This window comes from Ictalurus punctatus, chromosome 19, assembly GCF_001660625.3.
Source record: "Ictalurus punctatus breed USDA103 chromosome 19, Coco_2.0, whole genome shotgun sequence".
In the NCBI taxonomy this organism is placed as follows: Eukaryota; Metazoa; Chordata; class Actinopteri; order Siluriformes; family Ictaluridae; genus Ictalurus; species Ictalurus punctatus.
The window spans coordinates 11,973,919-11,993,746 of NC_030434.2; the positions used below are offsets into that span (position 1 = coordinate 11,973,919).

Sequence of the window (19,828 nt, forward strand, 5' to 3'; positions counted from 1 at the left end):
GGTGATAAATCAGCCCTCCGGCTTGAGACAGTAGATCCCTGTGGATGGGAATCTCCAAAGGAGTACCGTCGAGCAGGGAAATTATTTCTGAGAGCCATATTCGAGCCGGTCAATAAGGTGCTACTAGCAGCAGATATAGACGGTCTCGGCAAACTCTTGCTAGACCTTGTGGGAACAGAGCAATCGGGGGAAAAGCATATAGTCGTGACCTCGGCCACGTGTGTACCATGGCGTCCAGCCCCAGTAGTGCGGGAGGAGTGAGGGCGAACCACAGGGGGCAGTGTGTTGTCACCTCGGACGCGAACACATCCACTTCCGCTTGTCCGAACCTCCGCCATATGGACTCCACCACTTGTGAATGGAGCCTCCAACCCCTGGGTCTCAACCCCTGCCTCGACAGGATGTCTGCCCCTACATTCCGGCTGCCAGGAATGTACATTGCACTCACTGACAAGAACTTTCCCTCTGCCCACAGAAGGATTAGTTGTGCCTGCCTAAACAGGGGGTGTGAACATAACCCTCCCTGGTGGTTGATATATGAGACCACTGCTGTGTTGTCTGACACAACTAGCACATGGTGACCTCTCAACTGACGAAGAAAGAATTTCAGTGCTAGAAATACGGCCCGCATCTCTAGGTGATTTATATGCCACTCCAGATGAGGGCCGCTCCACAGACCATGAGCTGGACAGCCATTTAAGACTGCACCCCAGCCGGTGAGGGACACGTCTGTCATTACCGTCTTGCGGTAAGGAGACGCCCCTAGAGTGTGACCCGAGGCTAGAAACTACGGACACCTCAAAATACTCAGATATCTCCACTCAATATCGCCGCGTGACATTGATTACTCTCAGAGGTTTCATCCTCGGATGAAACCCCTGACTTTTCAGCCACCACTGAAATGGTCTCATGTGCAATAGGCCCAATGGTATGACGTTGGCTGCTGCTGCCATAAGGCCCAACAGTCTCTTGTAGAGACTGGAGGGGATGCCTAGACCTAGCTTTATCTTGCTCAAAGTTGATAGGATTGATCCTACATGTGTTGGTGATAGAAACGCCCTCATCGTAGTAGAATCCCATATAACACCTAGAAAAGTTGTCCTCTGCATTGGAGAAAGCATACTTTTCTTGAGGTTCAACCTGAGCCCCAAGCACCTCAAGTGGGCGAGAACAACATCTCGATGTTGAACTGCCAGTTCCCAGGATTGTGCTAGAATTAACCAGTCGTCCAGGTAATTTTGTACACAGATGCCCTGGAGTCGCAAGGGAGCCAAAGCAGCATCCACGCACTTTGTGAAGGTGCGAGGGGATAAAGCTAGCCCAAAGGGAAGAACCCGAAATTGGTATGCGTTGTCTCCGAACGCAAACCTCAGGAACTTCCTCTGACTGGGCGATATTCCTATGTGGAAATATGCATCTTTCAGATCTGTCGTCACAAACCAGTCCTCGAACTGAATCTGTGGCACGATAAGTTTGAGCGTCAGCATCTTGAACCTGTATGTCCGAAGAGTATGGTTCAGATGACGCAGATCTAAAATTGGCCGCATACTCCCATCTTTTTTGCGGACCAGGAAATAATATCTGTAAAAACCTCCCTCCCTTAGGGAACGGGGTACATGTTCTATGGCCCCTTTCTCCAAAACTTCCTGCGCTAACATTGGGCTCTGCTCTGTGCTGACAACTGTGGTGAACCGGTGGGTTGAGCTCTGAACTGGACCCGGTAACCCTTTTCTATGGTAGACAGAACCCATGGAGACACATTTGGCAGTAGTTTCCATGCTACCAAATGGTCTTTCAGTGATGTTAGCTTTTCCACATTCCGTTGGAGGGAAAGCATCAGATTTCTGTCGCCCTGTGACAGCTCACTAACCAGAGAAGGCTGAAAACGTGGGATGACCTTGGCCAGGGCAGGCCCTACATTAGTACTGGGGGCTATCTGCCCTAACAATCTCATGTCCCCGATACATACCTCCGTGGCCCATCAGGACTGTTCCTTCCTTGCCTGCTTTGCTTTTTTGATCATTCTTAGATCAGGCCTCTTAGCAGGCTGTGGCTGTGGCCGCCCAGTCCCCTGGCTCTCTGCGGGGGGAGGTGGGCCGTCACACTCAACTTCTGAGCCTCCCTCGCACTAGCACTGGCCCGGGCTACACTCATGGATGCCCGGGCGAACTCGACACAACGGGAAAGGAACTGATTGAACGCCGACGTTTGCTGTTTTGCGTCACAAAACCTGTCGGCAATGGCATTAACCGCGCCGCCAAACAGGCCGGAAGGTTTAAAAGGGGCGTTCAGCAAGGAGACCTTATCTTTGTCCCCCATCCCTGCGAGGTTGAGCCATAGGTGCCTCTCTGCCACAACCAGGCTACCCATTGAACGGCCGATATGACAGGCCGTTTGTTTGGTCACCCGGAGAGATAAATCTGTGGCGCGATGCAGCTCTGCCACTGCCTCGGCTCAGTTCCCTCCCCAGTATCGAGCTCACTCAGCAGGTCTGTTTGGTAGGCCTGCAGCACTGCCATTGTATGCAGTGACCCACAAGCAAGACCTGCTGCCGCATAGGCTTTGCCCACCAACGCCGACTTAGAAGGTAAAGTTGGCCTCCCTAAATTACCTGTCATTGATGGAGAGAGGTGGCTCGCAAGCGCCTCCTCCACCTTCGGCATCACTAAATAGCCCTGCCGCTCACTCCCCATGACGGCTGAGTAATCAGACGTCACGGGGTTATAAACACGGCTAGTGTATGGTTTTCTCCAGAAGCGTGATATCTTATCATGCACTTCTAGAAAAAAGGGGAATTTTCTGCGGTGTGAGGGGGCTTTACATTTATTTTCACTGGAGAGGAAGCGCTCATCCAGCCTGCTACGAGCCACTTCCTCTTCCCCGGGCCAGTCCATATTCAACTTTTCAACTGCCCTAGTAATCACCTCAAGCAGCTCTTTATATGCTTGAGAGCTGCTGTCGGTTTTTGGTGCAATGGCACCTTCTACCAACTCCTCGGAGTCAGCGAGGGTGTTTTGGCTTTCCATAGGGGAAGGAGGAGTCGCGACGCGAGCTCCAGAGTCAGGCAGAGCGCCGGACCCGGAACACAGAGCAAGAGATAGAGCGGTGCTCGTCTCTGGCTCCTCTTCCAAATCCATACGAGAGCCCCACGACCTTAGCCGGCTGGCTGCCTCAGCAGCGGCTGGCCCAGATCCACGAGGCTCTGAAACCTAACTCCTTTCGGACGAGAAGAGAGCGAGCTGAGAGCGGAGCTGCCTAATGGTGAAATGTTCACAATGCTGACAGACAGACCCCTCGAGGGCTGCTGTCGAATGCTCTACACCCAAACACATCTCCTCCCGTGATGAAACGGGAGCAAGGCGTAACACACTTTCTGAATTCTTTTTCGCTCGTTCTTTCCCTCTCTTTTCTTTTCTTTTTTCTTTAAAAAATGGATAGAAATGTTTAGAGATTTTGAAAAAATATAGAGTAGAAATGAAGCGTCTTTTGTCACACAAACAACAGACATGCAGTCTCGCTGAAGATAATAAGGCTGGCAGCGTGGTTCACAGGTGCCATATATATACCATGCAACCCGCTTAATTGCCACGTCACCTGATCATGGCAGGCCTATAAGTAGAGGCATGATTTTACACAAGCTTCAGATACTGGTCACATGTGCAAGGGCGCTTCCCATACTGTTATGGTAAATGCAACGTCGAAGTTCCCTTTGAAAGGGAACTAAGGTTGCTGCTGGACGTGATATTAGTGAGGCCAGCAGGGGGCGCTCACTCTGTGGTCTGTGTGGGGCTTAATGCCCCAGTATAGTGACGGGGACACTACACTGTAAAAACAGCACCGTGTTTCGGATGAGACGTTAAACCGAGGTCCTGACTCTCTGGTCATTCGAAATTTCCCCATTGGCCCTTCTCTATCATGGCCCCCTAATAATCCCCTTCTTTGAATTGGCTACATCATTCTCTCCTCTCCACTAATAGCTGGTGTGTGGTGTGGTTCTGGCACAATATCATCCAAGGTGGATGCCACACACTGGTGGTGGTTGAGGAGATCCCCCCTCATACTATGTAAAGCGCTTTGAGTGTCTAGAAAAGTGCTATATAAATGAAACTGTAACACAGTGTAAGTGTCTGAACAGAGAATAAAAAATAAAATAAAGCTACACACATATACACTTATACAGTGATGCAATCACTATATACTATATACAAAATCCTACTGCAGGAGAATTTTAGTCTTTGTTTCCCACAATACAGGTGTATGAACAGATGACCGGGTTCGCACAAGGTCCTTGAAGTAGGAATTCTCATTTCACATGCCCCGTGCACTACTTTTAAATAAGCAACAGTAATGAGAACACAATCTCTTTCTGTCTGTTTTAGGCCTACTGAAATCTGGACTCACAAACAATCTCCTAACACACCAACCTTGTGATTGCACAGCATTGTGTTTTTTCTCCATAGAACATTTTGCAGTAGCCACAACAGTGAAATTTCAGATGGAAATGCAGAAATTCATTGCCTCTTTTTGTGTAATACATATACAATAGTAGTATTTCCACTGTTATTTCAGCACTCCATTACTATAGACCTACGCTGCTTTTCCGCCAACAGGAAGACACAGAGTTGTTTAGTCTCATGTATGATGCCAATTCGCCTGGAAAAAAAAATAACTATGTGTATGTGTTGTGCATTGTGTTTGTAGGACCAGAAGGGGCAAACCTTTTCATCTATCACCTGCCGCAGGAGTTCGGGGACCAGGACATTCTGCAGATGTTCATGCCTTTTGGAAATGTAGTGTCGGCCAAAGTGTTCATCGACAAACAGACCAATCTTAGCAAGTGCTTCGGTATGTAGCCAACACACACACACACACATACATTTGTCATACTATCCTAGTGAAGACCTTCTGTTGGTATAATTATTAATGCTATGTCTACACCTAAACCTAACCTTAACCTCAATAGCCTAAAGGAAACTTTCTGGCTTCTTCTTTTTTTTTCTTTCAATTTTTTTTTAAATAAAAGCTGCATTTTAAAAAAGTTTTTTATATGGGGAACAGATTCAAAACCATTTCAAAACTTTCAGATATTCCCATCATTGTAATGGCATTTTGTCCCCATCAACATATAAAAACATGCCACACACACACATATTATAGGGCCTTGCTCAAAGGGCTTGAACCCTGACCTACTGATCAGTGACCCAATCCTTAACCTTTGACCCACCACTGCCCGAAACGCTTTACACGTACATTCAGTACTGTTTAATTAGGTGAAGCTGTCTAGTGCATAATAAATATGCAGCTTGAAGTGAAACTAAAGTATTTATATGTTAATATTCTTTCAAAACAAACATTTGCTAATATTACAGTTTTAACATAAAAATCTAATCTCATATTGCGTTCACTAATTAATGGGGGGGTTGCAACTGTTTTTTAATTAGGGACATTCAGGTCATGGTAAAAATTCAGTCTGAAATATACATACAGTTTACTATAGTTAATGATAGTTCATCATACAGACTGCGCCTGGGGAATGCTGTCTGCGGGAAGCGCAAATTGCAGTTTAAAAGCCGGTGTGAAGTGCTGGAACTTCGTTAACCGCAGCTGTCATTAAATAACTTATGTAAAAAAAACTGGCAGTGCTATAGAAGTCCTGTGTATTGTGTTAAACATCTTTGTTAGATGTGAAGGAATTGATGTACACTATATGGCCAGACGTTTGTGGACACCTGACCCTCACACCCCGATGTGCTTGTTGAACATTCCATTCCAGATATAGTCCAATTTGCTTCTACAGTATAATAACCTCCACTCTTCTGGGAAGGCTTTCCAATAGTTATTGGAGCGTGACTGTGAGGATTTGTGTTTATTCAGTTACAAGAGTATTAGTGATGTTAAGTGAGGAGGTCTGGGTGCAGTCAGAGTTCAGTTCATCCCAAAGGTGTTCAGAGGGGTTGAGGTCAGGGCTCTGTGCAGGACACTTGAGTTCTTCCAGTCCATCTTTAACAAACCATGTCTTCATAGAGCTCACTTTGTGCACAGGGGCATTGTCATACTGGAACAGGTTTGAGCTTCTTAGTTCCAGTGAAGGGAAACGGTAATGCTACAGCATACAAAGACATCTTATCTAATCGTGTGCTTATATGTTTGTGGGAACAGTTTGGGGAAGAACCACATACTGTATGGGTGTGATGATCAGGTGTACATATAGTATAGTACATTGAACAATCACACCATATTTCTCGACTCTTTTTTTGTGCAGTGCCACTTAAATGTATATGTATAAGGCAGAGAAGTGCACTTTAAGATTGTTTCATTCGTAAACTAACAATAAAACAGTTTGTTGAACAGAATGTTATCGAATTACGACTAAAAATGGCTCCATTTGGCTCTTTGTCTTTTATTATTATTTTTTTTTATTGAAACGTTGCTGTATGTTTAATGTAACACTCAAGGCCACACCACGATATGTCTGTAATATAGGTGTATATTTTGTGGTAAGACCCTGCACACTAATACATTGGAGTTAATACACTCTCTCACACACTTTCCTTCTTTCTGTCAGGTTTCGTCAGTTACGACAATCCCGTGTCGGCACAAGCAGCCATTCAGGCAATGAACGGGTTTCAGATCGGAATGAAGCGCCTCAAGGTGCAGCTGAAGCGCTCTAAGAACGACAGCAAACCCTACTGATCTAATTGCTAGGGCCACTCCTCTCTGTCCCTACACTGCTAGGGTAAGTCCCCACTGCTGCCACGGCAACTGCCCCGGGGATTTGAAAAGGGGGGGACATGGGGGGAGAGTTTCACCCTTAACACCACTAGAGGGAGTCACTTTCCCCCGAACATTCTTTTTACATTTTTTTGATGGCAGTGTTATTATTATTATTATTATTATTATTATTATTATTATTATTATTATTTGGTTTCTATTCACATGAACGCTTCCATTTTTGCTATTATTTTGTATGACCTGCGATGAATGAATAGCTATTGCTAGGTTTTATTTCCCCCTTTTTTTATTTTGAGTTGTGTATAAAACTATTTATTTATTTTTTAAGTAGATATTTATACCATGCCTTTTCTTTTTTTTTTTTCTTTTCTTTTTTTTTTAATTTTTATGATGATAACGACAACAACAGCCGAAAGGAAAGTTCTCTAAACTACATTTAGTTTCCCGTTGTGAACCTTGAGGCTTGTGAGAACGCATAGGGACGGGGCCAGAGCCCCAGAAAAAGCACCAATATGCACGTTCGACTTTGCCCTTTGACCTCTGGTGTTGGCTCCGGGCTCCGCTGCTCCTTTGACCCCTCGGCCCAACTGCACCAGAGAGAAAAGGGTCAAAACCCGATGTGGCCTCGCTGTAGTTAACGGCAACGACTGCCAAAAGAGACTCTCCACACACACACATACACACACATACACACACACACACACACTCATGCACACACAAACACACACATATACACACAAACACACACCTGCCATTAAAGCATTACGCCTTTTCACGTTGTTTTTTTTTTTTTTTCGTTTGTTATGGTGTTTGTCCAACAGAGCATCTTATGTAGAGCATTTTAAAAAGAGATGACAAATAAAAAAAGAATCTACTAATAAGCATTTTATGTTTCCGGCGAGGTGGCGGGTTCAACTGCAAATACTTGATGTTTATTGAAATAAAAATAATAATAATATATCAGAGTACAGAAAGCCACAGGCCTGTAAATTTTATTTGTAAAAAAAAGCAGCTCTATTTTTATACAAAGCAAATTTCTACTGCCTCTACTGAAGTGAAAGACTTTATTTATTCTGGTTAAAACGATCGGGTTTGTGAAGACGTGCTTTTCGCCGTCCAGTCTTCTGAAGCCACACAATCTGATGTGGGAAGAGAACAGAGGATCACCCCCCTTCTCTCTCTCTTTCCCTCCCTCGTTCCCATCCCTCTATCTCTCATCTTTCTGTCCCAATCTCTTTCCTATCTCCCATCTGTCTTTCTTCATTCTGTCATGTCCGTTATATTTCAGTCTAATGGGGCTGCACGATTATTGTTTTCGACGATACTGTCTCTTATAGTTATTAATTGAGAATGAAATAAGTGGCAGTTGAGCAGTTGGCCTCAGCTCTGGTGGAAGGAAGGCAATTGGATCAAATCCCTAGGAAAGCCAGAGAGCCAATTTTGGGCCCCTGAGCAAACGGCTTAACCCTAAGCTGCTCAGCTCTGTGTGTGGATTGGATTCGAATATTTAAACGATTTTAGATAAAAGCATCAAGTGACTAGTAGTGTTACACTTATGCACTTACTACTATTTTTTTGTTGCTGTTGTTCTTGTTTTTTTTAAGTTTGCACATTACAGTGATAGTACAGACGTGCCAACATCTATTGTTTAGCTGTAGCGTTTATGATATCTCACTCCTTCAGTGGTGGAAATGAAAGATTAGCTGCTGGAAGTGGTTTGTTCCTCGTAGCACAAGTTGTATCTAGGTGAACCGTGACCTGTGAATTCACAAACCTACTGTAGATTTGTGTGAACCAGTAGGACACAAGAGAGCCCTTGGGGGGTAGGAGGGTGTTATTTGCTGTTCATCATATATGCTGTTTATCATTTATGATGTTAGCATAAATGGAGCCATCTTGTCCACCAACTTTTGGTAGTGTTTGTTGTTGTAAAAGACTCAGGGTTTTTTTCTCTACCTGTTAGGATTTTCTTGTTTTCTATTTGTTTGTTGGCTTTTAGCTGTCATGTGTAATATTACAGACCATCAAGAGGCGGTTTGAATGGTTGTAATTTATTATTAGCCACAATAAATTACGCTCTAGAGCAAAACTTAAGAAGCCTTTAATTGTGTACTGTATATATTCAACAATCAGCCATAACATTAAAACTACCTGCCTAATATTGTGTACCACCAAATCAGCTCAGACCCGTCGAGGCATGGACTCCACAAGACCTCTGAAGGTGTGCTGTGGGATCTGGCACCCAGACATTATCAGCAGTTCCCTTAAATCCTGTAAGTTGCGAGTTTGGGAGTCCATGCATCGGACTTGTTTGTCCAGCACGTCCCACAGATGCTAGATCAGATTGAGGTCCGGGGAATCTTGAGGCCAAAATCAGCACCTTGAACTCTTTGTTGTGTTCTTCAAACCGTTCTTGAACAATTTTTTGCAGTTTGTCAGGGTGCATTATCTTGCTGAAAGAGGACACAACCATTAGGGAATGCTGTTGTCATGAAGTCGTGTATTTGGTCTGCAGCAATGTTTAGGTAGGTGGTACGTGTCAAAGTAACATCCACATGGATGCCAGGACCCAAGGTTTCCCAGCAGAACATTACCCAGAGCATCACACTGCCTCCTCCAGCTCGCCTTCTTCCCATAGTGCATCCTGGTGCTATCTCTTCCCCACGAGGCCTGCTGTTTTGGAGATGCTCTGACCCAGTTGTCTAGCCATCACAATTTGGCCCTTGTCAAAATCGCTCAGATCCTAATGCTTGACCATTTTTCCTTCTTCCAACACATCAACTTTGAGAACTGACTGTTCACTTGTTGCCTTATATACCCCACCCCTTGACAGCTGCCAGTGTAATTAGTTAATCAATGTTGTTCACTTCACCTCTCATTGGTTTTAATGTTATGGCTGATCGGTGTGTATATATGTATATATGTATTTTGGATAAAGCATTCCTTTAAAGCAGAATCCAATCCCGTTATAGATCTCAGCAGGTGAGGGTTCGGGCCTTGTTTAAGAGCTCAACAGTGACACTGGGACTTAAACTCACAACATTCCGGTCAACAAGACACAACCTTTGTCACTTCGTTCCCACTGATTTAATGTAGACGACTAGACTGGAAATGGGATTACAGCACAGGTCTAAAAGTGACCTTTCCATGTTTCATTACAGAGGCTGAGTTGCTCGATTGCAATTTATTTGATCAATTGTGAAGCCCTACTTCTTCTTTGCTCCTTGTGCTTTTCCTCCTCTCTCTCAATCCCTCCTTCACTCACTCCCTTGCCGTGAGTAGTGGCACTTTACATGTGCAATCTGTTCCTCCCTTTTTTCCTTCTGTTCCATTTTAGCTTCGTCTGGTGTTCTGTTTTTTGTTTCGGCGTTCCAAAAAAAAAAAAAAAAAAAAAAAAAAAAAACGTGTATTTGTTTTTCAGCTCAAAATCCATCAAGCTGTGTCTCTTAAACAAGGGACCGATGGATTCTTTGGGGTGCTGTGTGCGTGTGTGTGTGTGTGTGTGTGTGTGTGTGTGTGTGTATGAGTGAATGTACATATCATTTACATATGTTTATCTGTGTGAAATATGTGTAGTATTTATAAAAAAAAAAAAAAAAGAAAGATAACTGAAAAAAAAACCTTCTTGCACTGGGTTACCGCTGGCTAGTAGCGCTGTTGTTGTCGTTGTTGATGTTGTTGCTGTTGTTGTTCTCTGTTGTTTGTTGTTCTCATGGTTTTTTAATGCTGTAGTTGTGTGCCAGAGGCTGTGTGTGTAACTCTCCTCTCCCGTTTTCTTCCCTAGAAACTCATCTCCATGACTCTTTGCTCATCGTTTGCCTAGCATGTCTACGTGGCGTTCAAAAAAAAAAGTCTCATCGTCTCGTCATTGTCTCCGATGTCTTTCTGAGTTCTCCTGATCATAATCTGGTCTCCTCCTACTGATCTCTCCTCGACTTTGATCTTAGCTTGATCTTTGTTGGGTTTTTTTTTTCTTTCTTTTCTGTTTTTTTTTTTGTTTTTTTTTGCATGTGACCTCATTTGGAGCTTTTAACTGTTTTTCTGTTTTTTGACCTTTTTTTGTTTGTTTGTTTGTTTGTGTTCTTTCTCTTATTATGATAACAGTTGGGGGAGGGAGGGAGGGGGGCGGGAAAGAAGGAAGGAAAAAAAATATATTAACAAATGTGAAAAAGCTTAAAGCGCAAAAGCCGCGTTCACACTCGCAGATAGGTAGAGTCTATTTAATAGTATAACCCGAAGCGTCGTCCTTTTAAGAAGCGCTGTTTTTAACATTTCACAAATGTAATCGATTTCATTTTTAAAAACAAAAAAAACTAAACAAACCTGTGGCACAGAAATTAAAAGAATTTGCATCGTTTGCTAGCTTAAGATTTTTTTTTTCATTTTTTTTTCTTATGATTTGCTTTACATTTTCATTTCTGTTTCTTTCATTCATTTAAAGTAAACTTGAAAGTACAATACAGGGATTGGCTTCGGGACTTCCTGTCGGCGCGTTTCGAAGTATGAGATGCGCAGGTAGACCGAGCCGGTTTCTACGAGAACTAGACTACTTCCATGCAGTTTTAATAAAAAAGAAATAAAAAAAAACTGTCTAATTGAATTAAGAGTCTCTAAGAGCGAGCTTGTGGTTTTTACATTTTTCAGGCAGTGTAAAGTTTTTTGATAAGGCCATTTGAAGTGGCTCGGTTTCTCATTAAAGTCTATATAAAACCACTTTTTTCTAGAGTAGTAAAGGTATAAAATAAAAAAATAAAAAACAAAGAAAAAAGAGTGCCCTGTTTGGGGGAAATGCTACCTACATGTCACACCTTTTTGCTGAACTGATCTACCGTTAGACAATCCGTGGTATAAATGCACATGAAATGACCTATATTTTATACTGTTTAAATGTATAGAGGAAAAAAAAAGCAACAGTTTTTGTGACCCGCGTTCCCGTCGGTGCTTTTTGTGGATTGAGTCGTGGTTTCATCACAAGTCTAATAGTCTTATTCGTCTTGTGTTTTTAAAGAGAAGACTAAAAATCGGTTTACTTGAACATAGACAAAAACCTATCATAGTACTATTGCTACTAGAGTATACCTGTTTTTTTTCTTTGTTTGTTTGTTTGTTTGTTTTCTTTTCTTTCCTTTTTTTTCTTTTTTTTTTTTTCTTTTTAAGAGTCCCTATTTGAAATTTCTTGTCGGGTAATTAGCTATATAAACCTTTTACAATGTCAGCTTGTGAAGCATCAATGTCATTCTTATTATTATTTTGAATTTCGATTGTGGGAAACAATATTTAGATGTGTCGTTGCGTTCAGCGAAATGTATTTTTTTTTCTTACAAAGGAAATACGAAAAAAAAAAAAAAGAAAAAAAAAAACATGATGAGTGGACTTTAGTGCCAAAATCTGACGGTACATCCTGCCTACAGCTTCAGTGTATTACTTGTGAAATGATTTGATAACATGGGTATTTTATTACGTAAGTGTTTTGTATCCCTCATATTTAAGGATATAGATTTAAAAAAAGAAAAAAAAGAAAAAAAATGGCGGTTGTTAACTTGCTACTCTGTGGTCTTGTTGCCTGAACTGTTCACGTTTTTGCTTTCATTTTTGTAAAGATGTAAAAAGTGCCCATGTATCATTCTCTCTCTCTCTCTCTCTCTCTCTCTCGATCTCTCTCTTCTCTCACTTTTCTCACACACATGCACGTGCACAACCATAAACACACATACCCACATGCACGCATACACACACCTGCGCTAAAGGTTGACCTCACAGCCCTCTTTTCTTCGATGGTGTGTGTATGTGAGCCCCCTGAGCACGAGTCTCAGCAGCACACACACATGAACTGTCATTAACCTGAGTAGCCAATCAAAATCAGAGGTGAGCTATAAAGAGGTGTGTTGCTCATTGCCAGGCATGTGTCGATAGTATATATTCATATCATAGCCACTATTTGTTTGTCACCATATTGCTTTGGGTTTTTTTTTTTTTTATTGTTGTTGTTGTTGTTGTTTTTTTAAAAAAAAGAGAACATGTTTACATGGTGTCATGGGGCTGCATTTTAACCAGCATCTCATTACGGATGCATTTTTACACCAATGCGATGACATTTTCCTTCTCGTTATCCGAGAAGGCGCTTACATTGCTTAACCAAATTCAGCTAAGTTAGTAAATAAATCAATCAATAACCAACTCTTGGTATGTTCAACACATACTCAGACAGGAAGTGTGCGGTAATTGGTTTCACGGATCGAATTCGCGCTAATGTACAGGTTAGCATCCGGGAGAAAACAAGAGACGAATCACAGAGAGCAAATCGACCCCTGAGCGTTCGGCATCATGTAAGCTGTCCATCACGTAAATAACACAGTTTACAGGTTGATGAGGTTTTCATTTGACATGGAAGAAAACAAAACATGGCGCCGAAACAGTGTTCACAGTTTAAAATGTCATCGTGTACCTTTTTTTTTTGGTGGGGACGAGACTACACGTTTCTTAGTAACACGTTACACAGTTTACAGTCAGTTCAAACGTTATGCTTTAACCATGAAAGAAGCTTAATACACACCTGTGCATATGCTGCCTTCTAAACAGGACAGACTTTATCTCAGAAGCACAAACACTGCCCAGAAATGCCTCCCCACCTCCCTGAATTAGACCCGATCGTTTTATACGTCCGCTATGAGAGTAACGTGTTACGAGTTATCGGCACATGCCTGTTTGCCTCGTGCTGCCTCTCTCTGCTTTTTCAGGTCTTAAAGCACCGTGACACCAAAGGAGAACTCAGCTGTCCACAGTACCGCATTTCCCATTGCACTTTTGTCGAAGAGAAGAAAAAAAAAACGTTTACACGTGTTGTAAATGGCCCGTATACGATCTTGTTTACAGACGTGGTTTACAGCCGGCCCCCCCTAAAAACCCCTGTTTACTTCACTTAAGCACTATTTTCTACCCAAATCCTGCCGTTGCCTTAACATGACGCTCAGTATTAGTGGGGTGGAATAGGCTGCTGCCTGAGTGCTGCCAAGGTTATTTGTGCGTTTGTGTGCATGTCTGTGTGTGTGTGTGTGTGTGTGTGTGTATGTGTGTGTGTGTGTGTGTGTGTGTGTGTGTGTGTGTGTGTGTGTGTGTGTGTGTGTTTTGTCCCAATTATACACCCAAGGTATTACCTTACCAACAAAACTGGAACTGCCAAACATGGAGCTGCAGGGAGGGACATTGTTCGAGAGACTCAGCAGCACGGTTAAGACGTTACGTCTTCACTGTTAGCCAGTTGCACAAGCACAAAAATCACACCCAATCAGACGAAGTCGTTAGCACGATGACGCAGCACGGCAGTATTACAAGTCAGTGTCCTGGCAGCTCGACCAGCTCAAAGGATGTGATTTCAATTCAAATGAGATCTTACATACTGCCACTTCAGCATATACACACTACCAGTCAAAGGCTTTTCTTTCACTATGATTTCCTTGTGGGTTAATCACTCACTCAGTTTCTGGTGAGGCTCGCAGTGGATCCGGAGAACACTGTTCCAGGAACGGTGCGCCTGAAGTGGGAATACACCCCGGACAGGACGAGACACCAGTCCATCGCATCTTGTGGTTTAGTACAGTTTAATTAGAACGAGATGTATTCTTTTTTTAGAGCGCACACACATCTGTGCACGTGTATTTGTTTTCATTTTAATGGCTTCAATAGACTTTGAAGAAGGTTTTATTAACGAAATAAACAGTAATAATTCCAGGAAAAGATCTGCTCCTTAATGGGATGGAGAAATAGTCAGGAATTGGTTTTGACCTGCATATTGGCGTATTGTAAATGGGTCAAAAATCTAAAAGAGCTGAAACTGAGCATGGGTAATATTGTAATATTGACACACGAATAACTTGTAGTTTATTCCCTTTTTTCCCACTTTCAAAACGACCATTAATGAGAACCGTTAAGAAGTCACGCCATCACCTATTTGATGCGCTTGAACCTAGTGAAAAAGATGGAACTCTGGTGCAGACTTTAGCAAACGAATTGCTTAAATGATGATTAATGAGGGAGGCACGGCGCTTGCCTCGCACCACAAGGCTTCAGGGCTCAATTCCTATCTCCGCCTTGTCCTCACGGAGCTTGAACGTTCTCGCCATGCTTCGGGGGTTTTCTCCGGGTACTCCGGTTTCCTCCCGTAATCCAAAGAAATGCATTTCACAGGTTGATTGACATTTCCACATTGTCCATAATGGGTGTCCCTAATTTATTCCCTCCAGGCTCCCTATACGAGCACGTGTAGGTTAAGCACTATGGAAAACGGCTGGATGATTAATGAATGAATGTTTAAAATGTATTGTTACAATAGATATATAGTATAATATAGCTATAGAGCATGTAAAAACTTTTGACTGGCAGTGTATTTGCTTTTTCATATATTGTATATACGATAGAGGTGTGTATGATAGATCATAAGAGCAGACCTGTTTAGTAACGCGATTATGGATTTCCACCCACGGCCCGTTACACAGGTGTGCCGTAAAGCACAAGACAATGACGAGTAACCACGCCCGAGTAGAAGCGATTTTCAGACTTGGGTCAGCCTGCAATGCATTCTGGCTTGGTTCTGTTCCTGAAATCTAGTGATGTCAATTGATTCCATCCTTCACGCTTTCAAGGGCTCATCCTCATCTTAACAAACATCACACCAGCTGATAAAGTAGTGGCACTGCCCTTCAAATGGCCACAGGGAATCAACCAAAGTGCTCTGGCAAGGGGGATTTAATGAGGATGGATTAAAAGGGTGATTTTGTTGTGTGTTTAGTGAGGAGAATGATGGAGAATCGACACTTTCCCTGATATCGCTGCACTATGATATGGTCAAATGGCAGGGAGTCAAACCAATAAATTTGAAACTCTTAAGTCTCCCAATGTGTGTGCGTGTGTGTGTATGAATGTATATATATATATATATATATATATATATATATATATATATATATATATATATATATATATGAATGTGTATCAATGTAGTCTGCTTCGCCACTATCAAAACAAACAGGGTACGATTTTGCGATCTCGCTACGCACACAATCCCCGACACACTCCATTTCTTTCACACAGACACACACACACATTAGATGTTTAGTAAAGCACAAACTCGTAAGGGTCTTCGCAAACGTGCTCGCTGAGGCTCTTTACTCAGGGGTTTTCTTCACCACACACATCTTCTCTTAAATCTGTTTGTTCTTTCTGTTTTTTGCTTTCTCTTAAGTGCTATTTAACAACAGTGTATTTTACAAGAAAAAGTGGAGTTTCTTTGCATTTTTCGCTTATTATGTCAAGTTTTTTGGACGAAAAAAAGAAATAATACTGTATGTGTGTTGATCTGATGTGCCGTATAAAAAAAAAAGCTTGTTGTCTGTAGATTAATATCATTTTTGTTTGATTCTAAAAGGATTTTTGAATAGTTTTAAGTATTGTCTTGAGAAAAGCCAAAGTCAATGCATTTCAGTGGATTATGTAAGCGTGGTACATGTTTGTTTGACTCCTTGGAATCTGTCATTGGATGGAATTTAAAAAGTACAAAAAAAAAACAACAAAAAAAACGCAGGCTTTCCTATTTCTAAAACTGATTGTACTTATGCCTTTTGTACCAGTGCAACTTTTTATACTGGCAATTAAAGAAAAAAAAAACAAAAAACAAAAAAAACCTATCGAGAGTCTGTCTGACCCGCCGCAGGGGTCGGCCAGCGGCTGTTCCCGAGTTTTGATTTCTAAGTTGGCATCCAGGATGGTTAAGTTTTAATATAAAGATTTTCTAGAACTTTGGCTTGGTATCTTTGACCTTTGACATCTTCTTGTTCTTCTTCACTTCAGCGTTTGGTTTCTTTTATCTTTTATCTCTTTGTTTTCTTTTTTTCTTCTTCTTCTTTTTCCGGAAAGAGGGTCGGGAGTTTTCCTTTTGGCTTACAAATACTTAAAAAAAAAAAAATCAACAAGTTTGTCTTTTTCAAAGAGTCTTTACGAAGGCGGTAAGTTTCATTTTGTTCAGTATATTGTGCAGTCTCCATGATAAGACGATTTAGACGATTTAGAAGTATTTAGTCCCCTTCAGTGGATAAATGTATTAGTTTGACAAAGAGATAAAAACAAGTAATTTGAGGACTTTTTTGCTTTTAGCTGTTTAGATTTTTCTGGTTTCTCTGTCCTTCGCTGTTAACCTAACTGTGTAGCTGAAACAGTCAGACTTATTTTTGTAAATGTACGTTCTTGTGTGATGCAGTTTTTTGCTTCTGTCTCCGATATTAAATCATTTTTCCTAATACTCGTCTCTCTCTCTGTGCTGTGGTGTTCCAGTACCTGTCCGATGTTGTAACAGCGTTCACACAACCCTCCAGTGTTCCCTCTCTTTCCCTCCTCTCTCTCTCTCTCATTCTCTCTCTCTCTCTCGCTCGCTCTCTCTCTCTCTCTCTCTCTCTCTCTCTCTCGCGCCCTCTCTTTCTTTCCTGTCTTTCCTATTTTGTTCTTTACTGTTTGACATGTTTCGTTCTGTTTGACGTATTAGTGCAATCGGTGTCATCTACTCCACCAAAATCTCATCGCCAAACATGGTAAATATACATAAAGACATTGTATATGTATATTTCTGTGCAGCCCAATTTGCTGTGACAGTAGATGGACAGCCTTTGTGAATTCACTCCTCAAACACAATAAACTCTCAAAAGTACTTTTGAGTAAAAAAATAAATAAACAAAATAAAAAAATCTCACAAGACCAGATTCTGGAGGAGGAGTTTACCTCTTTAATTGAAAAAAAAAAAAAGAGAGATAAACATGAAAGAAATTTTGAACACTACCAAGATCTCAGAACATTACAACACTACAAATTCACCGCCCACTCTGTACACATCAAGGAGGAAATGGTAGAATTGTTCTTTATCTATACACTATGCTAGCTAATTGCATCAAACACTTGAAATGAAAGAGTAAAGTGGAAAATGAATTTCGCAGCCTTGCCTACAGGCCTATGCTGTTCTGTACTGTCGGCTCTTCTGGGCGAAGCTCCCCTTGTCCCTCCTCTGTCCTTGTTCCTCTCCGCTCTGTCCTGTCCTTGTCTTTACTGCATCCCTACAGAGATACCAGAGAGTCCAAATTAACGCAGGCATTTTATTGTTTTTGTTTTTGTATAGTAAACAGAGCAGAAGCTTTGAAGCATTTTATAAAGAAGAACATGACTACATTTACTCAGTGGGGTTTACTGGCGATCAAATACAAGATATAAATAAAAAGGTATTGTATTTTTTTTTAAAAAGCATATCAGATTTCAGACAAATGCAAATACAATGAGCTGGCAGTTTATGATATACTGTACACCTACCAAGTATCTTCACTTATTGCGCATTTTATCATTTAAACATACCATTTGCTATGCAACAGTGGAAATGGACCATCTGACTAGATGGAACTGCCTATAGGAACAGTGGTAAGGTATGGGAGTATAATAGTGCCAAATGTCCTCAAGGCAAAATGGCATGTTGAATTACATAAATTGAATAAAAACATATTGCAATAACAATACTTAAATTTTTCTGCCCAGCAATTTGAAAACAACTTGGGGGGGGGTTTGGGGGGGGGGACGACAGTAATAACAATGCTTGAATTAGTTTTAGGTTTGTATATTTTGATTGAAAACAAAATTCCAGCATTCAAAATTCAATGCACACATATTCACCTTCCTATTAAAATACCATCTTCATTATTTGTCAGGTAATATTTCAACACATTTTTTTTCTTCAATTTGTGTCAAATTGCTTGGCAGAAACATTCAAGTATTATTGCGATATGTTTTTATTCACTTTATGTAATTCAACATGCCATTTTGCCTTGATGACATTTGACACTATTATAAGGCCAATACAGTGTTAGTTGGCTAGTTTTTATCTGGTTTTGGTTGCTACATCACATTGTTTAATACTTTAATACATTGACAGTTAAATATTTCTTAAAGGTATTTCTTTAATTCTTAGCTGTCTCTCAAAACATGCATGTTATCAATCCACAATTAGTCAGTCCCTCCAGGATTTTTGCAGTCGCAGAAATGAGCATAAAAGGAAATCAAGGGAACTCCGCAATATTCGGAGGAGCTTGCGATTTTACAAAATTACCGTAGAATTGTGTGACATCATCACAATGTGCCACGTGACATCATCACAACACGCATTCAGTCAAAGCCCTCTTCGATTCACGTGCGTTAAACATGAGTGCAGCTAAAAGATCTCATTTATCAACAAACATCACTGTGTGACACAATTTCGTGCAATTCAAACAGTTTTCTCCTTTAAAAAAAAAAAATCTGCAAATTGCATCACAAATTTTGAAAAAAGCCGCAGCAAAATCAAACATTTTGGGCGGCAACAATCACAAAAACAACTCCACAAAATCCTGTATGGACTGCTTGGTTACTTATGCTAGCTGGGTGATTACTGTAAATGAGGGTTAAGAACGGAGGACTAAAGCAGTTTTTAGTATTTTTGAGTTATTATACCAAAGTGATATTGAATTCTGAAATCTAATTGACCAAAAGGTGTTGATTAATTTTCTACAGAGTGTCACAACAGTCTCTATACACAGAGGATTATGTTTTCCAGCACCAAGTCGGTTTTGTCTTCATCAGTGGATATTGGTGGATGTCCACTTCTCAGTCGGTCCACAACACTTCCAGTCTTTTTGAATTTGTTAATAAGTTTGCCAACAGTGTCGTGTGTGTGTGTGACGCGCTCGCCATGTCTCCTGTTAAACGGAACCTTGCGACAGCCATGAGAATGGTTTCAATACGTTTTACTTTTGTCAAAGGCATTCTTAAAGGCTAACTGAAAAAATATATATCAACTAATAAACTAATATATAAACTAAGTAGTAATATTTCTATAGTAACATTTCACAGGGACTTGTATGGCAGGTGCTCCACATAATCTAAACCTAATAATAAAATGATTTTAAAAACATGCTTTCAAGAAAAACTTTCTGCAAGGATACATTTAAACATTTATGGAAGGAATCTCTAGTTTCAGTGTAAAAGTCAGTATGTTTTCATACTGACAAGCTGACAAGCTTTTTGTTTTAGTAGGAGA

At 41.2% G+C, this 19,828-nt stretch overlaps 1 protein-coding gene across 22 annotated transcripts in view; it reads left to right on the top strand.

Annotated features, from left to right (window-relative positions):
- Positions 1–17,021, top strand: part of celf2 (cugbp, Elav-like family member 2) — a 183,559-nt gene extending 166,538 nt beyond the window's left edge. For all 22 annotated transcript variants that reach the window (XM_017494075.3, XM_017494071.3, XM_017494073.3 and 19 more), the window contains 3 exons: positions 4,702–4,845; positions 6,566–6,736; positions 10,517–17,021. In XM_017494075.3, the coding sequence (XP_017349564.1) occupies positions 4,702–4,845; positions 6,566–6,693 (272 nt within the window). In that variant the 3' untranslated portion in view covers positions 6,694–6,736; positions 10,517–17,021. The remainder of the gene's footprint in view (positions 1–4,701; positions 4,846–6,565; positions 6,737–10,516) is intronic.
- The last annotated feature ends 2,807 nt before the right edge of the window (positions 17,022–19,828 follow it).